General features: G+C 46.3%; 2 protein-coding genes across 5 annotated transcripts in view; one reads left to right on the top strand and one right to left on the bottom strand.

Moving 5' to 3' along the window:
* Positions 1 to 4,868: 4,868 nt before the first annotated feature.
* Positions 4,869 to 14,149, bottom strand: SOCS4 (suppressor of cytokine signaling 4). 3 transcript variants are annotated; one of them, XM_089778292.1, is made up of 2 exons: positions 14,021 to 14,149; positions 4,869 to 6,754 (listed from the first exon to the last, which is right to left on the bottom strand). In XM_089778292.1, the coding sequence occupies exon 2, from the start codon at positions 6,653 to 6,655 to the stop codon at positions 5,345 to 5,347; it is 1,311 nt and encodes a 436-aa protein (XP_089634418.1). In that variant the 5' UTR covers positions 6,656 to 6,754; positions 14,021 to 14,149; the 3' UTR covers positions 4,869 to 5,344. The 3 variants fall into 3 exon arrangements, with proteins under 3 accessions (XP_089634418.1, XP_089634417.1, XP_006120179.1); XM_089778291.1 differs by having other exon boundaries at positions 14,017 to 14,139; XM_006120117.5 differs by lacking the exon at positions 14,021 to 14,149 and adding an exon at positions 12,353 to 12,916.
* The window catches only part of WDHD1 (WD repeat and HMG-box DNA binding protein 1), a 56,645-nt gene continuing 43,756 nt past the window's right edge, over positions 14,079 to 26,967 (top strand). Inside the window, exons 1-3 of one of the 2 annotated variants that reach the window (XM_089778290.1) lie at positions 14,079 to 14,189; positions 18,732 to 18,820; positions 22,667 to 22,778. In XM_089778290.1, coding sequence (XP_089634416.1) covers positions 18,744 to 18,820; positions 22,667 to 22,778 — 189 coding nt within the window. In that variant the 5' untranslated portion in view covers positions 14,079 to 14,189; positions 18,732 to 18,743. Of the gene's footprint in view, positions 14,190 to 16,705; positions 16,865 to 18,731; positions 18,821 to 22,666; positions 22,779 to 26,967 lie in introns of those variants that run through there. The other variant, XM_006120118.5, reaches the window with a different exon arrangement.

Genomic DNA, 26,967 nt, shown 5'->3' with positions numbered 1-26,967 from the left:
AACACATGTTCATTTTCAGCATTTGAGTTATACACCACCAACAAGAGGTTGACTTTCTTTTTTGGTGGTTTGGTTTTGTAGTTTCCACAGAAAGTGTTGCTCTTTAAGGTTTCTGAAAGGATGCTCTACACCTTGCCCCTTTCAGATGTTGGGCAGTACTTCAGATTCTTAAATATTGGATCACGTGCCACAGCTATTTTTAGACATTTGCACTGACAAAATGCAAAGAAGGTACCAAACTGTTGTGGAAGCGTTCTTAAAACAAACATGTGCTGGGTCATTTGAGACTTCTCTCACATGAAATATATGGCAGAATGTGTGTAAAACAGATTAGAAGTTCAGTCACAAATTCAATTAACAGTTTTTAATGAGCATCCTCAGCTTGTAAGCATGTCCATGTCCTCTGGAATTGTGTCCGAAGCATGAAGGAACATTAAACATATCTAGCACATAAATACCTTGCAACTCAGGTCACAAAAGTGTCATGTGAACATGTTCTCACTTTCAGTTTACATTTTAAATAAGAAACAGGCAGCATTATTTCCTGTAAATGTAAACAAACTTATTTGTGTAGTGATATAAGAACAAGAAGTAGGACTGAGTGGACTTACAGGCTCTAAAGTTTTAAATTGTTTTGTTTCTGTGTATAGTTATGTAACAAAAGAAAAATCTAAATTTGTAAATTGCACTTTCATGAGAGTTTGCATTACAGTACCTGTATGTGAACTGAAAAATACTATTTCTTATTTTTACAGTGCAAATATTTGTAATAAAAAATATTGAGCACTGTACAATCTGTATTGTATTGTAATAAAAATCTATTTGAAAATGTAGACAAACACCCAAAATACTTAATGAATTACAATTGGCATTCTTGTTTAACATGATTAATTTTTTTAAATCACAATTCATTTTTCTGAGTTAATCCTGTGAGTTATGTATAAATAATTAGAAAGAAGAAATAGACCTAGAAGAAATATCTATCTACAGCTAGAAGAAATAGATTTCCTAATATGAACTAGCTTAAAAAATATGAATCCTTAAGGGATGATCAGTTTATTCAATGAAGTTAATTGAAGTGAAGCAGCACAAGGAAGTACGTATGCACTGATAGCTATGAATAGTGTCATAGATATTAGTTCACTAATAGCCATTTGCACAAACATGGGTAGAGGCTAAACCGATAAAAACTTTTGATAGACTTAATGGTACAATGAGCGTTTACACCAGCGGAGAATCTGCCCCATACTGTATTTATTAACATATGATATATTCATGCAATAACATGGATTGATGCCCTAGTATTTTATCCCTGAAGACTTTGAATCTAGTCAATTTAAGCCACAACTGAAACAAACACAATAGTCTCCTTTTAGTTTGTAGAGGAAATGTATCTACATCACAGTGTCACCAGATTAGTTCAATGCAAGTTCTATGCTGAGAAGGCGGAGGTCTAAAAAGGAAGATGACGCTGAGGCCTGTTAGTGGTTCACTACTCCGTCATCTACTCACAAGGTCTGACATACTTATTACACATAACGTACTGATGTCATGATACATACCCCAAAAGGGGCATGTAATCTTTCCCTAGAAAACTAATATCTCACTGATACTGAGTGGCGTACATACAGGATGTTTACAAGGAGTTATGAGTATGTGCTAGAATTATGCTCTTGAAATGTGTTTGGCAAGAAGCATAAACCCAGATTGCCTTAGACAAAGGAATGTGTATTTGCTTGTCTGACCAGCCTGATCCTCAGGCAGAAACAATGAAGGCACTCTTACATAATAAGGAAACAAAGCCATCAAGCTAACATGGGGAGGAACCAGCATGAAGTTTTCACCACACTGCATAGCATCTCTTCCACATAGGAGAAAAGTTTATTTGAGAAGATCTTTCCAAAGTGCATTGGTCTATGAAGAGAGAGGGTCTGAATTAGGGATGTAACAGGATAACACTTTACAGGGTTAGCAGATAAGCCTGGGCTTATTGGTTACCGTGACCGGTTACACACAGGCTCCCCGCCCCATGTATCAGAGGCAGCAGTGTAGGACCTTTGCCACCTTGTAAACAATATTGCTGTATTGTAATAGTATATTGAATAAGGGTCTTATAAAGCCTATGACATGCAGGTGCCTAATATCCTTGTGAAATGTGTGCATTAACCCCCAATGAGAAATTATGGATATTCACTGATAGTATGCTTTAAAGCAGGGCTACTCAACACGCGGCCCACGTGTGGGCCACCGCCTGTTCATTTGCAGCCCACAGTGCGGTTTGGGTTTACACAGGACTCACCACATGGCCTGCGGGTAGGATGCTTTGAACATGGCCTCCACTGGGAATACGCTCCACCACGGCGAGTTGTTTCCCGGGGGGGCGGGGGGTGAGCACTGAAAGACGCAAGCAGACAGACTGGCTGGAACAGACGGATACAGGGTGTTGGCATTTCTAGGCCCTAGGGAGAAGGTGCCGGGATCGCTGGGGCATTGTGGGAAGTGCTGGCTGCTTAGCCTTGTGGGCAGAGCCTGAGAGGTGCTGACTGGCCATGATCGGGTCTGGCACTGCAGCTTAAGGCTTAATCTTTGTACTCATGCCCGTCAGTGTGAAAGAAGCTATTTGCATGTCTATGCATCCACACTTAAGTTGTGGCCCTCAGCATGTGCTGTGAGTATCATTGTGGCCCCCAGGGCTTCCAAAGTTGAGTAGCCCTGCTTTAAAGTATGTGACCAAATACAGGGAGGAAAAAAAGCTCTCTCTGAGAGGAGGAAAAGCAACAAGTTGTCTCCAGTGTAAATTAAGCAATCTAGAATCAAGATAATGGAAGCTCATACAAATCAGCAGGGGACAGAAAGCCCACAAGAAGTCTTCCTGACTCAAAACAGAGACAATGAACTTTGCAGTGATGTAGGGAGGCAAAAAGACAGCTGAGTGATCCATTCATTTGATGATTCAAGGGGCCAGAGCTCTTGAAATCAAAAAATATTGGGGCCTGCAGGGGGAACACTCTCCTCAAGCTCCATACCCCCAGAGGCAGGGCCCTGAGGCTTAGGGCTTCCCCCCCAGGGCAGGATTAACTCTACTGGGGGATGTGGGACAAGTACATTATGTGGCGGCCTCTACATAGAGATTCTGGGTGGGTCTAAAATGTTCAGTGTGTGGGAGGGGTCTGCTGGGGAGTAGGCTGGGGGTGCAGGGTCTGTGGGGAAGGTAGGGTGCAGGAGTGGGCTGGGGATAGTGGGTCTGGGCAGGAGGGTGCAGATGATTGAGGCACCTATCTGGCACAGCTCCCGGCGGGCATGGGTGGTTACTTGCCCCCTGGGCTTGCAGACACTGCCCCCATTGGCTGAGATTCCCAGCCAATGGGAGAGACAGGGGTGGAGCCTGCAAGTGAGCACAGTCGCAGCGCTTCCCTGCGCTGGTGGTCCTCCAGCCAAGAGGAAGGGGTCACAGCAGCACACAGAGCCACTTCCTGCCCCCGGCCAGGCAAAGCCAATGGGCAGCTTGGCTTGCCGTGATCTGGCCCTCAAAGCTCGGGGCTCCCTTTCTGACTCCTGCAGTGGGGAGCGGATGCTCTAGCCACATGTGGGAGGGTACCCTCCCTGCTATAAATCAATTCAGTTCTGTAACAGAAGAATGTTTGTCAAACCTGTTTCATGAACAAGCTACAGCTCTTTGTTACTCCTTTAAACTTCATTTGTGTGAATGCTCCAGGGCGGAATAGAAAGAGCCAAGGAAATTTGGGATTGGGCAGGCACTGGCATCACTCTGCAAACATTAACTGACCAGAGGAAGCCCAGGTGTAGCCTGCATGCCTGTAGACTGCCTGTTGACATTCAGGCTGTGAGTCACAGTAGCCTAGTATTTAAGGCACCCAGAGATACAAGGGAGGTGATGACACAACCCCATACTAGCTTGCGTTGAACCTTAAGATGTCACAACAGAATTTTTAGGTAAGGAATGCAGCACTTCAGTGGAATGGTGGGAATAGTATCAGGAGTTGTGGTGGAAACTTTAAGTCTCCAACTTTGGGGGGAGAGTTGCTGCCACAAATTCACATAATTTTCTGACAACTGAACATCAAAATGGCCAAAGAAACAATGTAATGCTAGTCTAGGTTCTAAGTATGCAAACATTTATGCAGACAAGTGATCTTAATCAAGACAAAGAGACTATGTATGAATAAAGTTAATCACATATGAAAGGATCAGGCCCTACATGCCTAAGAGCTTATTCAGCATATCACTAATTGTCTATGTGGTTAAAGGGAAAAAAACAATACTCCCACTTTAGTTTTACAATATACCACATCTGACAGATTGGCTAATCAGGGCCCAGTGCCATAAGCAGAGGTGAGATCCTTCAATGCAGACTATGAGATTAGAGGCTGCTCAACACCTCGCAGACCTGGGCCCCACTGCCATTTACAGTGAATAGTTTTATGCCTTATCCTGCACCCACTGAGGTGAACTGGGATTTTGCCATTGATTCAAGTATGAGAAGAGTAATAACTGTACTGAAAAGCAGCAAGACCTGGAGTTTTATAAATGACCACAAAAATATAATGTAAAATGGTGCAGCTTTCTGGAGCATTAAAAATGCATAATTTTCTTGCACACAGAATTTGGCAGCAAGCAATCTTGTCTTATGAGATGTAGCATTTGATCAATCTGTTGCTGTTTCTTCTAAACCATAGCTAAATAAAAAGCCCTCCCGCTACTAATGAGGTAAGAAGGTTATTCGTCTTCTTTTCAGGATTAATAGTGCAAGACAGTGCAATGTCACAAGTGTTTAGAGAAAGTAGAAAAATCTTCATAGCAATAACTGCCCATCAAAAGATAAAGACTAAATATTTTTCACACAGTAATAGTGTTAGAAATAAACGGATTAATTTTACTTTATATATAGGTCATTAGCACTCATTTTGAAAGATAGAAAATACAGATTAGTCTTTAGTGTACAGTGCATACATTTCAAACATGCCTGCAACATATGCAAATTACAATATAAAAACATCAAATTCAAATATGAATTTTTATTTTTAAATCTAAAGAAAAGACTATCCCTATGTGGAAACCCCAGAAAACCTACCTGAAATTCCATAAAACCCTAGGGTATGAACATTACCAAAAAAATCACAGATTCTGATGAGGTGACTAAAAAGGGGTGGCAGAAAGAGTCAAAGTACATTTGTATAGAAAGACACAGGGAGCGGTCAGTTTGAAATGTAAATAATCTGCAGAAAAAATTCAAATTGCCATAGGAAAATAATTCAAGGGCAGAAGGTCAGAACACATACTTTATCATCAAGAGACCACCCCTATTCCCGCACAAAATTACATTCTAGTTCCGTTGCTCTGGTACATCGATCCTGAGTACTCTAACTTTTGATTTATAGTGATATTCCTTCAGATATAACTTGACAGATGGAGGAATAGGAAGAGCATCAATGCCATCATATGTTGTAGAGTTGCAAATAACTGTTCTGCATAAATGCTGAAGGGAAAAAGGGAAAGTCCTGTTTAAGGGAGTGGATAAAAGTGGTTCAAAGAACATACAAGAGCTTGGGTCTTTATAATGCTCTAAGAGACCAGTTATGTCAGGAGAATGGAAGACACAAGGATCATGAGCATCAAAGCTGAAGTTATGATTCCACTGTTCAATTCTTGCATGAAGAGAACGACTGTAGCGTCTAAAACTAACAGAAAACAAATAGTCTTCTTGGGCAGAGTCACGTAGTAAAAAAGTTCCTTCTGGCTTTCCTTCTAGTAGCGCCTCAGCTGCATATTTGTCCATTACGCCCCAGTAGCACGGATTGTTATTGATCCGAAGAAGGTCTGGGACAAGACAGTGGACATAATCAATCTGGGTGTGATATTTGGGAGGAGTTTCCATCTGCAGCAGCTCATCATCCGTTTCCCATTTAGGTTTGTTCCTCTTTCTAGAACTTGTGCAAAGTGTTATAACTTCATCATCAGAGTCCATATCACTCTCCTCTTTATTGTTCATTAACACCTTACTCATAACCGATTCAGTCCTAGGATCACATTTACAGGAGTTGCTATCTGTAATGTCACACGGCTGTGAGAAAGCATTTCCTCCCCCATCTATGCTCTCTCCATCTCTCAGCTGATCATCCCTCTCTTCACTTTGGGATAAATCAGCGATTATCCAATCTTCTGCCTTTTGACTTATGGGGGCAGTGTGTCTTTTAATTAAATGCCATCGAAAAGCTAGTTCTGATCGTGGTGGGAAAGGACACTTATCAAGCATTAATTCACTGATATGAATTTTTCTTTTTGATGGAAGCACTGAAGAGTGCCGACTGCTACAATTTCTTATAGGAAAACACTGGCCCACAGCATCTTGCAATTTCTGTTTAAGAGATCGGCCTAAAAATCGGTGGCCACAGGAACGATCTAAATCCAGTTCAATAGCTGAACAGCTGTGCTTCCTCTCTTGGCTCCTTAAACCAGTTGCTGGTTTTCCTACACTACTTGCTGCTTCACCATCAGAACAATTCTCATTCTTTTTTGACCATGAGAGCTTCTTTCCACTCCAAACGTAACCATCCTTTCTGTCCGCACTTCTACTACGGGTGGTTTTAGGTCTTACATCTATATTTTTACTATTACTTTCTTTATTTTCTGCCATTTTGGCAGTATAACTCCAAAAGTCCCAGATCTATATGTTGTGTTCTTCTGTAACAGTTTCTACAGCATGAAGCTTCTTTCAGGAATTTTTTGGAAGTATCTAAGGAAACAGAAAATACAACTAGGTTAATAGTGTCACAGCACAAGACCAATACAACTGTATAAATGACAGTACTGGCAATAATTGCTGGCATATATATAAATAATATAGTCAAGTTCAATTCATTAGGAAGATTTTTCACATACACTGTCTTGGTCATACATGTAGACACTTTTAATTCTTCTCCATTATTAATATTTTCCAGTAGTTACCATTCTCCATGAATATTAATATCAGTTAGGGCATACATTCACCATGCTTTACAGCAGAAAGACTTGATTGACAATTTTGTGTCAGGTAGATTTTAAAATGGCACACCACATGCATTAGGTTACATTGCTTTGGTCGTCTACTGAGCAAATGTTGCATCTATTCCAATCAGCGTTTCAAGAAAGAGCAAGCCAGAACAGAAACAAAGTAGGTCAAAGAGTACAAGGAGCTACTGTACCTATATGATATGCTTGTTTATTACTAAGCCGCAAAGTCTGATGCCTAGGATTCTATTCTTAAATGACACTTCTGGGTTGCTTTCAGGATACAAAATAAATTAAAAATAAGTAAATCACAGATTCTGCCAATCTCTGAATGCTGTTTTCATTTATTTTTTCTAAATGGAGTTTAAAAAAACAACCCATTGGATTCCCAAGGGGCTGAAATATCTGGGGCTTTACGTACTGAAAAGGATTAAAACAAATCCAGATCCCTTACTAAAAGCAATTGAAAAAAAGGCCATAAAAGATGGAACTGCTTATTACTCATTGTTGAGGAAAATTGACATTAAAGAGCATTTTCCTGACACTTCTACATTTTTAGTTCACTCTCTCTGTTTGCTTCCTAAGGCTTATTTTATTCTTAAGAGGTAAAATGTGAAGGGAGGCATCTTGGAAAAAAAACTTGAGAGAATATATCGCTGAAAGTATAGTAGGATTTTTTCAAGATGCATGGTACGGTGCACCTAAGCACTCCAGATATGTCACACTCTGAGATAGAAGGTTTTTCCATACCAAATCAGAATATACTACTTCTCCTCTAATGTTTAAAAACTGATAGAGAAGGGAAAGAAAAGGCATACGCTTCCTCTCTGTATCAAATCCATTCTCATCATGATAATTACCCAGTATATTCCCTCTGCATTCCCTGAGGGGCTGAGTATGTTGGCGCTTCTGTATGCTCAGTTTCCTCCTCCTTTGCTGGTGAGCGAGCAAGGGAGTCAGATGATAAATTAAACCTATGGCTCGTCTATAGAACTACACAGCACTTCTTGTTGAACCTCTCTAGTCAGGTACTCTCTGGTCTGGCACTATTTTAGTTAGATGGATGTGGGTGTGGCCAAGTTTCCAGAGGTCCCATAAAGTTTGTTTACAGCCCTCAGTCCTGGCTCTCAGTGTTCTGTGCTATTATTTAGCTCTAATTTACCCCTAAATGACTCGTAAGAGCCAAGTAAGCAATGGGAGTGTTGGTAATGCTGCTAGACAATACTGACCTCCCATGGTTTGGCAAATTCTCTGGTGCGGCACCAGTCAGTCCTGGACTAGAGAGGTTCAACCTATTGAAAGTATTTCCTCACAGGCATAGCGTGGGCTTTGTAGCCTGGGTAGATAGATATATGCCATCTGGCATTGCACTAATGTCCTAAAAATAGTTGTGTGAACACTGCAATACTGGAGGAGGCTCAGCCCAGCCGCCTGAGCTCAGACCCACCCTGCCTCCTGGGTCCAAGCACAGGTGACAAACCAGAGCTATACCACACAGCTATATTTAGCTCACTAACCCCACCCTGTCTACTCAGGCTGGGAGGCTCACTTCCAGTTTCTGTGTCCACATACCTTATATACTGAGCAAGGGAAATACACAGGAAGCATCAGAAGTGTGGGAAAAGTATTTGATTAGAGCACCTTTGATAATTAAAAACAACATCTAGTCTAGGAGAATGGGAACTGCAGGCCTGGAAGTGTAAGTTTAATAGAGCCGCTGAACCAGTTTTCATTTATATCCATACACATATTAGGGATGTTAAATTGCGGGTAATCAGCTAATCAAGTAGTTGATGGAAATTCCATCAACTCCTCGATTAGTCGATAAAGGGGGAAACTGCAGAGCTGCAGCAGGGTTAACTCCCGGCCTGGATGTGCAGCCAGGGGGAGGCAGGACAGGACCAAGCCGGGACAGCTGATTCCCGGCTTGCTCTTCGCCCCTCTTGCTGCGCCTCTGCTTTTATACATATTAAGAGCTGCCTGGAAGCTCCCCCATTACGCCTTTGCCTCTTTTGCTCCCCCAGAGACGGTGCTGGGGGGTGGAACCAGCTCCTGCTTCCCACCCCTTGCTGCCTCTCTCTGATAGAGGAAGCTAGTCAAGTCGCTACTTGACTATTCAATAAGCATATGCTTAGCAGGTAACCCGCTAGTCGACTGGTCACTTACATCCCTAATATGTATATGATGAACAATTATCATTCATACTGCAACAGTGTCTAGAAGGTCCAGTCAGGTATCAGGCCCCTGTCTCATAATGAAAAGGCTGCCCTGCCTCAAAGAGTTTACAGTTTCATCTGCTGCTAGAGACTAATTTTGTCAGGCCAATTAGAGAGGCAATTGCAACTCAAAATGTATGACTATGCAAGAGAGGAGCTGCATCCTCTCAAAACCAGGTCTGAACTTGGCCTGATAAAAGAACAGAAAGATGGTGCAATGGGACCCGGGACAGTCAAATTCACTTCCCTGCTCTGTAAATGCTTCCTATGTGACCTTGAGCAAGCCACCAAGTCCCACTGAAATCAATTGAAGTTAGATACCCGAGTACCTTTATAAACGTGCCCTTGGTCTCTGTGTACCTCAGGCTTATCAATACTTTGAAAACGACAGCGGCACACTTTCACCTCTGCAGTGCATCACTGTAGACACTATCTATATCAATGAGGAATATCTTCCTGTCAGTGTAGGTTATCTGCCCCCCCCCCAACCTCCTCCAGGAGGCAGGTCAATAAAATAATACTTCTGTCAACCTAGTTCTGTCTACATGGGGACTTAGGTCAGTTTAAATATGCTGTTCAGGGGTGCAGATTTTTCGCACCCCATCCAATGTAATTTAACTGATCTAATTTTCTGGGGCAGACAAGGCTTCAGTTCTTTCCTTGTAAAATTAGGTTAACAACAAAGCCACAAGGTCATTTTGAGGATAACTACTTGAAAGATTGTGAGGTGCTCAGATATTATAGAGATGAGGATCATATAAGTACCCTGAAAAGGCATTGTACACTTAAGTATCTCATCCATAAACTGAAGACTCTCTAGACAAACAGTATTATGGAGGGGTACTTCCATTAGTAACTGAAATGCAAAGGGGGGAGGAGAAAAGATAAAGGCAGCAGAGAGAGAGAGAGAGAGAGAGAATTATTTTACTTAATGGGCAATGTTAAATGATAAGGCTATCCAATATGCCGGAGTTATGCATGTATGTCAGCTCTGAGAACTTTACATTTACAAAGATGAATAGACATGACAACCAGCAGCATAAGATTAGAGACTTCTGTCTACTTCGGCTTTCTTGTAAAGTGGATATACTTTAGGCATGTTAAAAGCAGATACAACTTACAAAACTCTTAAACACGAAACTCTTCCTCCTAAACACAACATGCATGGATAAAACAGGGTTCACATCAGGCCACTGGACTCTGAAGGTTATCAGATGTCATTATAGCTTTAAAAATCTCATTGCTACACTGTGTCTTGACATAAATTTCCGGATCTCAACTAAAAGCAAAATCTTCTAGCTAGCAGATGCATTTATACAATGAAGATGCTGCCCCAATCAGACAGTAGGCAACAATTATCAGTGAGTGAAAATATGAAAGAGATAGAACCTGAAAGACACTATGCATAAGACTATAAAGAACTATTTTACAACATTTGACATGAAATTCCCTCAGCCCTCATAAGGAATTTATTAGAAAGTCTGTTGAAGAGAGTAGTTCTATCTTCCCACTCATCTGATTAGGAATTCCCACCATAATAATTTGATAGAACACATATTACCCCACACAAAAAGACTGATCCAAATATATCTGTTTTTCCCCACTGAAAACCATGTCTCTGCACAGCTTCCACAAGGTTCCACGAGAACACAGAATATTAAAAAAGGAAGCCTAAAGTCTAATACTGTCACTGAATCAAACATGAAAGCACTAATGATGTGACTATAACAAAGGGTCCAATATCACTTCTCATACAAAAATAATTTCCTTCCACCAGGGATTGATACTGCAACTGCAGAACAAAACTGGGCATAAAATGTTTATTTTTTCTTGAAAGCATGACTAAAATGGGCCATATTGTTAGAAAGGGAAAACAGATCTATTTTGTTATTTCAGATATTTTGTGATTTTAAGACAAACTACTGCTGAATACAGCGTTTCAAAGTAATTCAGCCTAGTGGTTTGTGTATTAGAGTAGCTATTCATTTAACTACAACAGTAAATCCATTATAAATATCAGTAGGAAACCTATAGTCAGAGGACAGTAACAGATCAGTCTCTCATGATTGTGAGAATGATCCCAGAACAGGTCAGATCTTGAACTCTGTTTTCAATACCCACTAACATCAATAGGAAACATTATGTCTGAGTAAGGACAGCAGGAGCATGTTCTTTAAACTGGAGCTACACACAATTTTACTGAGAATGGAGGAGTTAAGATCACAACGAGGAATATTAATTCAACTGAAAAAAGGATTACATAATGAAAGTTCTGAAGGACCAAATATGTTTGCAGGGACAACTTTAAAAAAAAACTACCATCAAAACACTGTAGGTTTGACTTGAATAGTCAAGCTATTATAGCTAAAACTGTAACAGTAGCATCACTCAGAATAGCGTAAGACAGTGACTAGTGTTTACAAAAACATGTCAATGTACTTTGAGAAAGTCTATTTTAGTAAAAATGACTATGTAAGTCAGCATGAAACACAAAATATGTTCTTGTGTTCTGCAAACACAGACTATAAGACATCAACATTTATTTTAACTGCTTTTATAGACGTCACAACTATCTCAATCCTGTACCAAAATACTTCGGAGGACAAGTTCTTTTTCCTGTTATTCTCCCCTTCAGGAACACAATAATATGAGAAGAGGGAACATGTCTTCAAAATACTATTATGTGTCTACCCAGTGCATATGAAATCACAGGCATTTAATACCTGACTCTGGAATTAATAACAGAAGCAACACACGATTACTTGTACTTATCTATATTGTAGAGCTTTCTCTCCATGAATGAGACACAACTCCGCTATTACAAGTTTGGCCTAAAATTATTTTAAAAGCTAAATCACAAAACACCCTGAAAGACAATAACTGGAAAATAACGCACATTTGAAATCAAGCTTAGATTTGTGCATACCTATTTCTAAACACTAGCTTCTATCACTAGTCTGTTCTGAGCAGTATTAAAAACCCAGTATTCCTCCCCCCCCCCATTTTAAGGCACATGCTACAACATATGAACTGATAAAAGCTTTGATCCCTTCTCTTTCATCTGTTCATGAGAAATAAAGAAAAAAATAGCACTGTTCTAATGCAAATGCAGCCCACCTTATACTTACTTGCTCTCCCCAGCACAGTTATTATAAAGGAATATGCAGATAGAAATCTCCAAGCCAGACCTCATGCCAGGCAGCAGTAGATAACACTTGCCATCAGACACAAAGATAGACTGGATTAACTGAACAGCTGGATGGGTAGCAAGGAGAAGTGGGAATGGCAGAAGGGGTGTGGGGAGAGAGAAAGAGATTAGAGGGAGGAAGAATATGGGAGTGTGTTGGAGAAGAGACTGGAGACAAGAGAAGACAGGACTGCAGAAAAATGGAAAAGGCAGGAGTAATGGGAGTGTGGGCCAGGGAGGGGAAAGGAAGGAGGGAGAGGCCTGGGGCAGAGGGGGACACAAGGAAGAAGAGGGAGGCTAAGGAAGAGGTGAGACAAGCTGGGGGAGGTGAAAAGGGAGGGCAGAGAGACAGGCAGGGGCGAGGGCAGGAGAAAGGGGGAGGGAGGCAGGCTGGAGTTGGAGAAGCAGGGAGCGTGGGGCAGGCTGAAGAAGGGACATGTGAAAGAGCAGGGAGCAGAAGGAAGGGGCAGGCTGAGGAGGGGGCCTGGGGGAGAGCAGAGGAGGAATGAGGAGTGGGGCAAAAGGAAGACGGGGACGGGGCAGAGTGAGGAAGAGGCAAAGGGAAGAGCAGGCTAGGGGCTGGGGCAGAAGCCGGGGAGAGGGTGGGCGGAGGAGGCAGCGGGGGTAGGAGGAGGGGGAAGGGGGGGCTGAGCAGGCAGAGCGGAGGCTGGGGGGGTGAGACAGAGGAAAGGCTGCTAGGAGGAGGGGGGGACCGGGGGAGGAGGAGGCTGGGGCAGTGGGGGGGAGGGGGAACACGGGGGCAAGAGGAATGGGTGGTGGGGCTGGCAGGGGCGCGTAGGGCAGGAGGGGGGAGCGGGGGGGGCGGGAGGAGGGGGACCATGGGGGGGACGGGGCAGCTAGGGAGAGGGGGGCAGTGGGGCAGGAGGAAGGGGGGGAGGGGGAACACGGGGGCAAGAGGAATGGGTGGTGGGGCTGGCAGGGGCGCGTAGGGTAGGAGGGGGGGCAGGAGGAAGGGGGGACGGGGCAGCTAGGGAGGGAGGGGTAGCGGGGGGGACAGTGGGGCAGGAGGAAGGGGGGGACGGGGCAGCTAGGGAGAGGGGGGCGGCGGGGGGGCAGGAGGAAGGGGGGAGGGGGCAGCTAGGGAGAGGGGGGCAGCGGGGGGGGCAGTGGGGCAGGAGGAAGGGGGGAGGGGGCAGCTAGGGAGAGGGGGGGCGGGGGGGGCAGGAGGAAGGGGGGAGGGGGCAGCTAGGGAGAGGGGGGCAGCGGGGGGGCAGTGGGGCAGGAGGAAGGGGGAGGGGGCAGCTAGGGAGAGGGGGGCAGTGGGGCAGGAGGAAGGGGGAGGGGGCAGCTAGGGAGAGGGGGGCAGCGGGGGGGGGGGCAGGAGGAAGGGGGGAGGGGGCAGCTAGGGAGAGGGGGGCAGCGGGGCAGGGGGGGGGAGGGGGCAGCTGGGGCAGGGGGGGGCAGGGGGAAGGGGGAGGGGGCAGCTAGGGAGAGGGGGGCAGCGGGGGGGGCAGCGGGGCAGGAGGGGGGAGGGGGCAGCTAGGGAGAGGGGGGCAGTGGGGCAGGAGGAAGAGGGGCAGCTGCCGGCTGCGCCCGGTGTCGGGGCGATCCTCCTCCCCCCGGGGCGGGCCCCGACCCCCTCACCTGCCTCGGCAGAGCCGCTCCGAAGCGGCGTGGGCCGCGCCCGCCGCCATCCTCCTGCCCAGGCCCGGGCTCCTCCTCCCGGCCCGGCCCCGCCCTGGCGGCTGGGGGCGGCGAGCGCGCAGGCGCGGGGCGGGCGGCGCGAGCGCGGGAAGGCCGGCGGCGGGGCCGGGCCGGTGCGTGCGGGGCTCGGCTCCTCGGCGGGCGTGTCCGGGAGGGGGGCTGGGGGGTGGGGGGGGTGGGAGAGAGGAGAGGGGGGGGAGGGGGGTGGGGCAGGGGGGGGGGGGGGCTGGGGGTGGGGGGAGGAGGGGGGGGGGCTGGAGGGGGAGAGAGGGGGGGGGAGGAGAGAGGGGGGCGGGCTGGGGGTGGGGGAGGAGGAGAGGGGGGCGGAGTACTGGGGGTGGGGGAGGAGGAGAGGGGGTGGGTGGGGGTGGGGGGAGGAGGAGAGGGGGGCTGAGTACTGGGGGTGGGGGGAGGAGGAGAGGGGGGCTGAGTACTGGGGGTGGGGGGAGGAGGAGAGGGGGGCTGAGTACTGGGGGTGGGGGAGGAGGAGAGGGGGGCTGAGTCCTGGGGGTGGGGGGAGGCGAGTACAGGGGCGGAGGAGGAGAGGGGGTGGAGTACTGGGGGTGGGGGAGGAGGAGAGGGGGGCGGAGTACTGGGGGTGGGGGGAGGAGGAGAGGGGGGCTGAGTACTGGGGGTGGGGGAGGAGGAGAGGGGGGCTGAGTACTGGGGGTGGGGGAGGAGGAGAGGGGGGCTGAGTACTGGGGGTGGGGGAGGAGGAGAGGGGGGCTGAGTACTGGGGGTGGGGGAGGAGGAGAGGGGGGTGGAGTACTGGGGGTGGGGGAGGAGGAGAGGGGGGCTGAGTACTGGGGGTGGGGGAGGAGGAGAGGGGGTGGAGTACTGGGGGTGGGGGAGGAGGAGAGGGGGGCTGAGTACTGGGGGTGGGGGGAGGAGGAGAGGGGGGCTGAGTACTGGGGGTGGGGGAGGAGGAGAGGGGGGCTGAGTACTGGGGGTGGGGGGAGGCGAGTACAGGGGCGGAGGAGGAGAGGGGGTGGAGTACTGGGGGTGGGGGAGGAGGAGAGGGGGGCGGAGTACTGGGGGTGGGGGAGGAGGAGAGGGGGGCGGAGTACTGGGGGTGGGGGGAGGAGGAGAGGGGGGCTGAGTACTGGGGGTGGGGGAGGAGGAGAGGGGGGCTGAGTACTGGGGGTGGGGGAGGAGGAGAGGGGGGCTGAGTACTGGGGGTGGGGGAGGAGGAGAGGGGGGTGGAGTACTGGGGGTGGGGGAGGAGGAGAGGGGGGCTGAGTACTGGGGGTGGGGGGAGGCGAGTACAGGGGCGGAGGAGGAGAGGGGGTGGAGTACTGGGGGTGGGGGAGGAGGAGAGGGGGGCTGAGTACTGGGGGTGGGGGAGGAGGAGAGGGGGGCTGAGTACTGGGGGTGGGGGGAGGCGAGTACAGGGGCGGGGGAGGAGAGGGGGTGGAGTACTGGGGGTGGGGGAGGAGGAGAGGGGGGCGGAGTACTGGGGGTGGGGGAGGAGGAGAGGGGGGCGGAGTACTGGGGGTGGGGGGAGGAGGAGAGGGGGGCTGAGTACTGGGGGTGGGGGAGGAGGAGAGGGGGGCTGAGTACTGGGGGTGGGGGAGGAGGAGAGGGGGGCTGAGTACTGGGGGTGGGGGAGGAGGAGAGGGGGGCTGAGTACTGGGGGTGGGGGAGGAGGAGAGGGGGGCTGAGTACTGGGGGTGGGGGGAGGAGGAGAGGGGGGCTGAGTACTGGGGGTGGGGGAGGAGGAGAGGGGGGCTGAGTACTGGGGGTGGGGGGAGGCGAGTACAGGGGCGGAGGAGGAGAGGGGGTGGAGTACTGGGGGTGGGGGAGGAGGAGAGGGGGGCGGAGTACTGGGGGTGGGGGAGGAGGAGAGGGGGGCGGAGTACTGGGGGTGGGGGGAGGAGGAGAGGGGGGCTGAGTACTGGGGGTGGGGGAGGAGGAGAGGGGGGCTGAGTACTGGGGGTGGGGGAGGAGGAGAGGGGGGCTGAGTACTGGGGGTGGGGGAGGAGGAGAGGGGGGTGGAGTACTGGGGGTGGGGGAGGAGGAGAGGGGGGCTGAGTACTGGGGGTGGGGGAGGAGGAGAGGGGGGCTGAGTACTGGGGGTGGGGGAGGAGGAGAGGGGGGCTGAGTACGGGGGGGGGGGGAGGAGGAGGAGGGGGGGGCTGAGTACTGGGGGTGGGGGGAGGCGAGTACAGGGGCGGGGGAGGAGAGGGGGGTGGAGTACTGGGGGTGGGGGAGGAGGAGAGGGGGGCTGAGTATTGGGGGGGGGGGGAGGAGGAGTAGGGGGGGGGGGAGGAGGAGAGGGGGGCTGAGTACGGAGTACTGGGGGTGGGGGGAGGGAGAGGAGAGGAGAGGGAGGGAGGGAGTACTGGGGGTGGGGGAGGAGAGGAGAGGGGGCTGGAGTACTGGGGGTGGGGGAGGCAGGAGAGGGAGGCTGAGTACTGGGGGTGGAGGGGGCTGGCAGGAGGAGGGGGGCTGAGTACTGGGGGTGGGGAGTACTTGGGGTGGGGGGAGCTCAGTGGTGAGGAGGAGCTGTAAGTTGCAGGGTATCAAGGACGTGAGGGCATGGTGGTTGGAGAGGTGTGTGGGGTAGGAGGGTTTGGAGGATGTGGGGGGTTAGTGGGGTGTAGGGAGTTTTTTCGCACTCTGCGAGACACAGCGGACATGCAAAAAACTTAAACAACAAATGGTCTGGTAGCACTTGAGAGACTAACAAAACATGTCGATGGTATCATGAGCTTTCGTGGGCACAGCCCTCTTCTCAGTTCATCTCCCAAAGCCACCTGTCCTGGGGAGATGCCCCACAGAATCCAAGGTGCTTCCCCAGTGGGAGCAGGCAGGGGCCATGAGGATTATGACTTTCACTTTTAAAGCTCAAGTGGCTCCTCCTCTGACATGATTCTGGGGGCTCTTTGGCCCCGAAGAGCCTGCTGAGAGGAGGCTGTAACTGGTGTCCTTGTGTCCAGGGCGGCTCTGGGATCTGTGCCTATGCACATACCTGGCATTGCAGTAAAGCAGGAGAGATTGTGGGGTGTCTCACTATGACCTCAGCACGGGGCCTAATCACCCCTCAGGTGCTGGGTACAGATCTCCCAGTTAAAACACAGAAGATGGAGGCAGCTCCCTCCAGATGCCAGATACCCCACGCTCTGCCTTCTACCCAAGGTTCAGGACGCAGTGGGTGTGGGTATAAATCACACCCCTTATCATTATCCATGTAGGGAATATATAATTTCTGAAGGAATTCCAACTCAGGTTTGTGCCCAAGCCCCTCCCTTGCCATCTACACACAAATCATTCTGATTCCAGTCTGAGCACTCAGGACCCTGATCCTAGGAACCTGCAAAGGGGTGGGTCAGAGCCTACTGTGACTTGGGTTCAAGCCCTGTCATTCTTCAGTGTGGATACAGCAAACTTCATTCTAACCTAGTGGAATGATCTGCACTTTCCATCAGGTGTTTTTCTCGTTAGTAGGGGCTGATGGTTATCTGGTCCTATGCGACATAGTGAATGAATGACTTGAATCTGATATCTGGTCATTTTTTCTATTGCCAATGAATATCCAGTCTCTACCTCCAATATGCAGCGCTGTGTCTTAAGCAGCTGCTGTACTTCCAAGTCCTGCAGCCCGATTTTGTTTCACCATTAACTAAAGGCCCAACACTGAGGAAGTGGCTTTCTAGTTCTGTGAGAGATTGCTCAAGTAATTTTTTACCATATATTGTAAAAAGTAAAACATATCAGGGAATCAGTATAACACCTATATGGATTGTGTGTTTTGAGGTTCTGTCCAGTTTATAGGCTTGCTGTTAGAATAGAATAGAAAGTACAGAAGTATTCAAAAAAGCAGACATGTGGAGGCAATTTTCTTATTTTAAGAGCCACTGTGTTTTAACACAGTTAAATTAATTAACATTTTCTAACTCTGATCCTCATGGACTTTAAAAAAACACAAGCAAAAATGTAGCGCTGTGTGTGTATTGTTCATTGATAGTTCATGAAGACTTTAAAATACTGAACTGTTCTACTTATGCCAATACAACTTAGACCATCTGTAGAATTTTAGAATAGAGAGCTCTTAAAAAATGGGTTCTGTTCCAGCTACAAACTTTGAAATGACTGTTACTGTATTTGGAGCTGCTATTTATCCATTTTTATTTTCCTCATAATAAAGATATAGGTTTATCAGAAAGGTTTATGTGACCCCTCCCAATATTTCAGTTGGATCAACCCAGTTGAACCTTTGTGCATGGGACCCCTTTTATTGGCGCATGGGTGCAAGGTTCTACTTATGTGGATACGCTTGTATGACTCTTTTGACATAGGCTAGAAGTTGTTAATAACGTTTTAAACAATTTAACTCATATACAGTAAAGTGGTGGTGTATGCTCTTGGTTTGTATTTATTTAACTGGAAATACTGCAGTATTTGCTAATTCCCTTTCAGAATTTCTTCTTTTCCCTTCATCTTACTTTTCCATAATACTTTTCAAAATGCAAAACAATATTGTTTGTAGTGATTCTTATGAGCACTGTCCAAGCTCTTTAATGGGAAAAAACTTGCAAAATATCACTGTATCAAAATATTTTTACTACTGAGATTTGAGTAGTGTTTTCCTGTTATTAACACTGGCAAATCATTTTTATTTGTTTTATGAAGCTTTACTTTTTTTTATTATATAGATAAGAGAGAAGATGCCTTCAACACAAAAACCAATGCGCTATGGACACACAGAAGGCCACACAGACGTCTGCTTTGATGACTCTGGAAGGTAAATTATTTAATTTAGGGCTCGGCAGTTCATGTATCTGCAAGCAGTGCTGCGGATATTGCAAAACTAGAGAGGGTCAGAGAAGAGTGAAGAGACTGTTCACGGACTTGGCAAAACTTTTGTATAAAAAGATGGTGAAAAGATTGGGATTGTTTACTTTAGAAAGGAATTGAGTAATAGGGGACATGATACAAGTGTATTATAAATAATAAACGGTGTAGAGAATATAGATCAAGAGCTTCTGCTATCCATGTCTCATAAGGGGATGTTCAATGAAATTGAAAGGTGGGAAATTAAAACAAGTTAAATAGAAATGCTTTTTCCACAAATGTGTAATTAAATTATAGAACTCCCTGCCATAGGAAGTCATTGAGGCCAAGATCTTAACAAGGTCTAAAAAATTACTGCATATTTATATATTATTGTTAATTAGGATAGCGCACAACCCTGAGAGACAGCTATGCTGATGTAAGTTTTCAGTGTTGATTAGTTTGTAGTGTGGTTATCAATTCTTTGGGTTTAAAGGAGTGGTGTGATAATGCTGCAACTGAGCCCTGGTCTACACTACAGAGTCAGATTGACGCAAAGCAGCTAACATCAATCTAACTATGTAAATATCTACACTAAAATTCTGCTCCCACCGACAAAACTCACCTGCTTCACCAGGGCTGGGCAAAATATGGCCTGCGGGCTGAATGCAGCCTGCCAAGCTGCTGGATCTGGCCTGCAGCCTCAGCCAGGCTCCCTGCCTACCCTGCCCACCACTTAGAATGACTGGCTGTAGGAGCCTGAGCATCTCTGAACGCTGCCATGAGCCTGAGTGTGTGTGTGTGTGTGTGTGAGTGGCTTCACATGCTGCCCTGCTAACAACCTCCCTTTCCCACCTTCCTGCGTTCAGAGCAGCACATGGCTTCAGCAGCTGGCCACTCAGAGCAATGTGAAGGGTGGGGCAGGCAGGCAGGCATTGAGTCTGCCTGAGGGTACTGGACTACTGGAGTACTGGCCAGGAGCCATGTGGGTAAGCGCCTCCTGCCCAGAGCCTGCCTCTGTCATTCCAACCCCTTCCTTCCACCATCTCTCTGTCCCCCGCTCCTACATCTCTACCGCATGTAACCCAAACCCTCTGCCCTCCCCCATCCCATGGATTTTATAATCCAAAACTTGTCCACCTCTACTCCTGAACTCATACCCCTTCCAGGCCCTGCACCCCATAACCTGCTTCCAGTCACAACTGAAATCTCTGCCTCCCCTCCTGCACCCTTACCTCACCTAACCCAAACCCTCTGCCTCCCTGCACTCCAACCTTACTTAACCCAAACACTCTAATCCATACCCCTCCAAGACCCTGCACCTCAATCCTGTACCTCAGGTCACAATCCAAATCCCTGCACCCCGCCACAAGTCACAACCTCCTTCCAGACACTGCACCCTCCCCCACATCCCTCTTCTAGGTCAGAATCCTCTCCTACACCTGCATACCCTCTCCCGGACTCTGCACCCCCCCCACACTCAAACTCCCACTCAGACCCCACACTTTCTCCTGCATCCCAGTCTCCTACCCTGAACTCCCTTTTGCACTCAACCTCCATCCCAGATCCTGCACCTCCTCCATTAATATCACAGAAGAGTGCGGCCTTTGATCATTTACCAAATTCTTGGAGTGTTCTCCCCCCATCAGAAATCATTGACCACTCCCATGCTACACCAACTTAATCATTTCATCTCCGTGATAGGGATGTGAAGGACTACTCAACTAGCTGACTATTGGATAAGCAAATGCTTATCGGATAGTTGACAGGTTAGTTGGCTAGTTGTTTCCCCCTCCCCCTCCTTGCTGGCTCTATCAGAAAAAGGCAGCAAGGAGGGGAAAGAGGAGGGCATATATCAAAGCGGCAGTGCTGCATGGACCCTGGGGCCTGTTGAGGTGTACCAGGCTGCATACAGCATTTCAAAGCGGCAGTGCTGCGTGGAGCCTGAGATCAGCTGGGGACTCCCCCACTGTCCCTGGGCTCCGTGCGGCACTGCCGCTTTGAAACTCCACGTGGAGCCTGATGCTGGGCTCTCTGTGGCATTAAAAAGTGGCAGTGCTGCATGGAGCCCAGGGTCAGCGGGGGAGTCCCCAGCTGATCCTGGACTCCATGGGGTGCTACTGCTTTGAAATGCTGCGAGGAGCCTGACTCTCGGATCCCTATGGCATTTAAAGTGGCACCGCCACATGGCGCCCAGGAACAGCAGAGGAGTCCTCAGCTGACCCTGGGTTCCACGTGGCACTTCTGCCTGGGCCTCCCGTGGCACTTCAAAGGTGGAGGCGCCCTATTGACTAATTGAATAGTCAATGCAAAATGCATCGACTATTCGATTAGTCAATTACTTGCAGTTTAACATCCCTACTCCATGAGAGGTGTAGAATCAATGTTTATCTAGTTAGGTCAATAAAGTGTCAGTGTATACATTGTGTTGCTTATAGTGTCTGTTGCTGGCTTTCAGAAGCCATCCTACAGTGCCTACATGGATGAGTTCAACAGATGCAAGCACTCTTGGTGAGGGACGTGCACCACCAATGTATTGAGCAAAGTGTAGACATGTAGAAGTGACATAATTACCGCAGTAACTGTATGCTGACATAAGTTATGACCGCTTAATTTTGTAGTGTAGACGTGGTCTGTGCATGTTAAAAGAGGGTATTAAATGGAATGGATTTACATTGATTTACAGAAAAGAACCAAAACCATAAACAACAAAATATAAAAAAGATTGACAGAAGTTATAAAACCTTTCCATTACTTAGATAGTATGACTGATAGAAAATACAAATATCTTAGACTGAGCCAAGTACAGTACGAAGAGGCAGGAGTGTTGCTGATAATGGAATCCTGAAGTAATTCCTGTTCATATAGCACTGAAAATTGGAGATTCAGATTTCTGCTCCAGATCTATGTGAAGAAGTTTGGGTGGTAATTTATTGCATCAGAATTGTAGACGTGAAATCATGAAAGACAGGGGAGTTGAATTCAGACTCTGGACAGTTTTTAAAAGGCCTGCACTCCTATACAGACATCTCAGTTTCAGTTAAGTGTGTATTAGCACATTCAGATGTCAACATTTTGATAAGATGGGAGTAGATTTTCAAAAGCACAAAAGGGCAGTTGGACACCTAACTCCTTGTAAAAGTCAGTGCAAATTGAGCTCTTAATTTTCCTTTGTGCTGTTGAAAAATTTCCCCTAGATCAGTGTTTCCCAATTTTATTTCGCTATGGAACCCTTTTAAACTTGAAAGAATTTTGTGGAACCTCTAATAACAGCAGTCTAATATATGGAGCTGAAAAAGTAGACCACAAATAAGTAAGGATAATAATAAACAAATGCTGAATAAGGTCATGAGATCAACATTTAGTTTAATTGTACATATTTAAAAACAACAATCACATAATATTATTATTTTAAAAATCATAAAACGTTACTGTGATGGAATTTTTTTGTGGAACCCTTATTGTCACTTCACGGAACCCTGGGGTTCCGCAGAACACCATTTGGGAAACTCTGCCCTAGATGCTGAAAATTAACTGGCTGGTGAGTGTATGAGTATTTAAGGGCAGATACAAAAGAGGGATAGGCATACCTAGTTAGTAGACTTAGATTAAATTATTGTATTGTATTACCAGAATTGCAAGGTTTTCATGTTGTATGAGTCTTTCTCATATTATTTGACCAATAAATATTTATAAAATGCATTTCTTTTAATAGAAATGTGAATTTTTTAAACATTTCCCTCCCTATTTTAGGCTGAGGAAATCATAACCCCGCTATATAGAAATGTTAATAATGATTTTATCATTTTCTTAACAGCTGTATTGTAACTTGTGGCAGTGATGGAGATGTTAGGATTTGGGAAAACCTGGATGATGATGATCCTAAATCCATTAATGTGGGAGAAAAAGCATATTCATTTGCTTTAAAGGTATTAGTCTAACATTTCCTATGAAGTGTGCAGTACAGGTGCTGAGATATTCTTTGATCCTGTAAAATTGTCATCAGGTTCTTAACTTCATGTGTGTGAACTCAATGGAATGCTGTTGTGCATAAAGTTAAACGTGTTGGAATATTTACAGAACTGGGAATAGAATGACATTGGATTTAGCAAATGAATAACTCAGTGGTCCCCAACGTTTTGGGGCTGCCGGGCGCCTGGGGGCGGGGCTGCTCACGCGCTGTGCGTATGGGTGCGGGGCCGCTCACAGGCCACGTGACTGGGGGCGGGGCCAAGCATGCGCTGCACGCCCGAGGTTGGCACCGGCATGTGCTGCGATCCTGGGCAGGGGCTGCCCAGGTTCCGCGCGGCGCCGCCGGGGCCAGGGCTGGTGCGGCGCACCCGGGGGCGAGGGTCAGGGTCGGCACCGGCACGCGCGGCGCACCTGGGGCCGGGGCCAGCCATGCGCCCGGGGCTGGCACCTGCCGCACACCCGGGGGCGGGGCCAGCCCAGATTGCTCTGCGGGTGCATGTAAAGGGCCCGGCGGGCGCCAAGGCGCCCGTGGGCACCAGGTTGGGGACCACGGGAATAACTTGATTTAATGTTACACATATAACTCATTGCACTCTCTTACATAAATGCTAGTGTATTTGTTGAAAGCTAATTTTTTTAATTTTTTCACAGACACGTCTTACATGAGATTAAAAGGGATCTGTCTTTATTATAGAAATGCAGGAAAGGAAGGGACCTTGTGATATCAAAACATACTCCTAATCCAGGGGTGGGCAATAATTTTTGCTGGGGGGGGGGTCACTTAATGAATTATGGTACTGGTCACAGGCCAGCTTTATCCCTGCAAGGGGTCGGGTTGGGACTAGCCTCCCTCCAGAGTTGTCCAAAGACTTTGAAGTAAAAACAGCAAAGGGCATGCAGCTCCTGGCCTCACCTCTACCTTGTTGCCTGGGAACCGCCTGTGGATGCTGCAGCTATTTAAAGGGCTCCTGGTCATAACACTGCTCTGGCAGGGGCTGGATCCACGAGCCCTTTAAATAGTGGCAGCAACCCAGGTGGTGGTGTCAGGAGCTGCGAGCCCTTTATATAGCAGCAATGATTCTTAGTCCCTCTACTACCACGTTGCCTGGAAGTCACCTGTGGTTGCTGCAGCTATTTAAGGGGCTTGTGGCTCCAGCCCCTGACCATGAGCCATAAGCCATTTACTTAGGATCCTGCTGGAAAATTGTTGGCACTAGCAGCAGGGTATAAATAGAAAGTGGCCAGAGGCAGTCTGCAGGCCGGATCAAAGTGTTAGGCGAGCTGGATTTGTCCCTCGGGCCACATCTTGCTCAGTCCTGCCCTACACTGTGGCAATACCAAGTAAACCTAGACCATCCCTGACCGATGTGTGTCCAATCTGTTCTTAAAAACCTGCAGTGATTGGGGATTCCACAGCCTCTCTTTGCAGCATATTCTAGAGCTTATCTACCCTTATAATTAGAAAGTTTCTCCTAACATCTAAACTAAATCTTTATTGTTGCAGATGAAGCCCTTTACTTCTTGTCCTACCTTCAGTGGGTACGAACAATTGATACCCCTTTCTCTTTCTAACAGCCCTTAGCATATTTGAAGACTGTTACCAGGTTACCCCCTCAGTTTTTTTTTAAGACTAACTATGCCTGTTTTTTAGTGTTTCCTTAGATCAGATTTTGTTAATCTTTTATTATTTTTGTTGCTGTCCTCTGGACTCTCTTCAATTTGTCCATATCTTTCTTGAAGTGTGATGCCCAGAATTGAACATGCTGCTCCAGATGAGTCCTCACCTATGCTGAGTAGAGTAATTACTTTCTGTCTTACACATGACACTCGTAAAGGAACAGCAGAATATTAGCCTTTTTTGTATTTGCTTCACTTTGTTGTGCAATTTGTGATCTACAGTAATTCTCAGATTCTTTTCATTGGTGCCTACTACCTTGTTGTTAACTTCCCATTATGTAGTTGCACATTTTTATTTTTCTTTGCTAAGTGAATTGCTTTGTCTTTATTGAATTTCATCTTGTTGATTTCAGACCAATTTTCTAACTTGTCAAGATAACTTTAGATTGTAATCCTATCTTCCAGTGTATTTGCAACCCATTCCAGTTTGGATTTCAACTGCAAATTTTATAAGCATCCTCTCCATTCCATCATCCACGTTATTAATGAAAATATTGAATAATACTAGATTGTGTACTGATTCCTGGAGAATCCCACTCAATACACCCTCACAGTTTGACAGAGGACCATTGAGAACTACTCCTTGAATATGGTCTTTCAACCAATTGTGTATACATCTTACAGTAATTTAATCTAGAGCACATTTCCTTAGTTTGCTTAGGAGAATGTCACGTGGGACTGTATCATAAGTCTTACTGAAATCAAGATATCTCATGTCTACTATTTCCCTCCATATTCTAGGTCAGTAAGATTGTCAAAGAAATTAGGTTGGTTTGGAATGATTTGTTTTTTGACAAATCCGTGCCGGCTATGCTTTACAACCCTATTATTCTCCAAGTGCCTACAAATTGGTTATTTAATCATTTGTTCCGATATCACTCCAGGTATCAAATTTAGGCTGACTGGTCTATAATTCTCTGGATTCTCTTTGTTCTCCTTTTTTAAAGATAGGTGTTATGTTTGTCCTTCTCCAGTCTGGTGGGACCTCACCTGTGCTGTATGAGTTGTCAAAGATAATTGCTAATGGTTCCAAGATTACTTCAGTTAGTTCCCCAGTTATCCTAGGATGAATTTAATCAGGCTCTGAAGACTTTAATACGTTTAACTTACCTAATTATTCTTTAACCTATTTTCCTGTTTTGGCTTGCATTCCTTCCCCTTTGTATTTACATTAATTGTGTTGAGTATCTGGTCACCATTTATCTTTTTAGTGAAGACTGAATCAAAATAGGCATGAAACATCTCAGCCTTCTTGATGTTGTCACCTATTAGCTCTCCTTCCCGGCTAAGTAGAAAACCTATGCTTCTCTTTGTCTGTCTTTTGCTCCTAATGTATTTGAAGAATCACTTTTGCCTTTTGTATCCTTTGGTAGGTGTAACTCATTTTGTGCTTTAGACTTTCTGGTTTTGCCCCCTGCGTGCTTTTGCTTTTCTTTTGTTCTCCTTAACAATTAATCCATGTTTCCACTTTTTATAGGATTCATTTTTGATTTTTAGGTCATCAAAGAACTCCTGATGGAGCCATATTGATGTCTTACTATTCTTTCTATTATTTCTTTACCTTAGAGTAGTTTGCAGTTTGTGCAAGTGACTGCACTCCACCAATGTATTTAGGCTAAGGTATTAAAGCAATTAAAATACATCAATTTACTTTAAATATCATTTTACCCCCACATCTACTGACATCTGTTCCCAAAAGAGAGATTAATGTTGAGTCACTAGAAACCTCTAATTGGCTAACAAGTCTGTCTGGTTTATGATTTAGCTAAATCATTCAAGAACTTTAAAATGCTTTAGAGTTTATTGATTTGACTATTTATCTTTACCCCATTCAGTGGGTTAAAGAAATACTGAAGTTTTCCTCATGCTGAGTTTCTCTAATGTACATATCTATCTCTTCTTCACATCAGGGTATATTTACATCCTGATTTTAAATTCCCTTAGAGAAACGGAAGCAGCAAATTATTTTTATTTTTAATATACAGCCGTGGTATGCAACACGCTAGCCATTAGCCACATGTGTCTATTTGGCCGGTTGAGTGTGGCTAGTTGGCTTGAACAGTTAGTTAGTCATTATTTCAGAATAACATGGCTAGTTCACTATAGCAGTAGCCACTATAGAGGCTACTGCTTCAGAACTGATTGGACACCATGGATATACAGTGTAATTTAATGATGATGCTCACACTCTCAGACTTTATAGTGGTTGATTGACCATCTGGATCAAAAATTACATTACAGAACTTATTTCCCAGTAGTGCTGAAAGCTTTGCCCTTGTTAACCCGTGGGTGTCTGGCTTTAAGGATTTTTGGCTACCCAAAAGATGATTCTCTGACCTTTTCAAAGCTAAGATAGAAATTGAATCTTGAATCTTTATTCCACTGCAAATGATAGTAGTTTGTGGGAGTGCCGATTAGAACCTATTTTAGCAATCCAGTAAACTGGTAATCTGCTCAGGCATTGAAGTG

Source organism: Pelodiscus sinensis, chromosome 5 (assembly GCF_052426305.1).
Source record: "Pelodiscus sinensis isolate ZL-2025 chromosome 5, ASM5242630v1, whole genome shotgun sequence".
Taxonomy (NCBI): domain Eukaryota; kingdom Metazoa; phylum Chordata; order Testudines; family Trionychidae; genus Pelodiscus; species Pelodiscus sinensis.
This window is presented reverse-complemented; position numbering and strand designations above follow the sequence as displayed.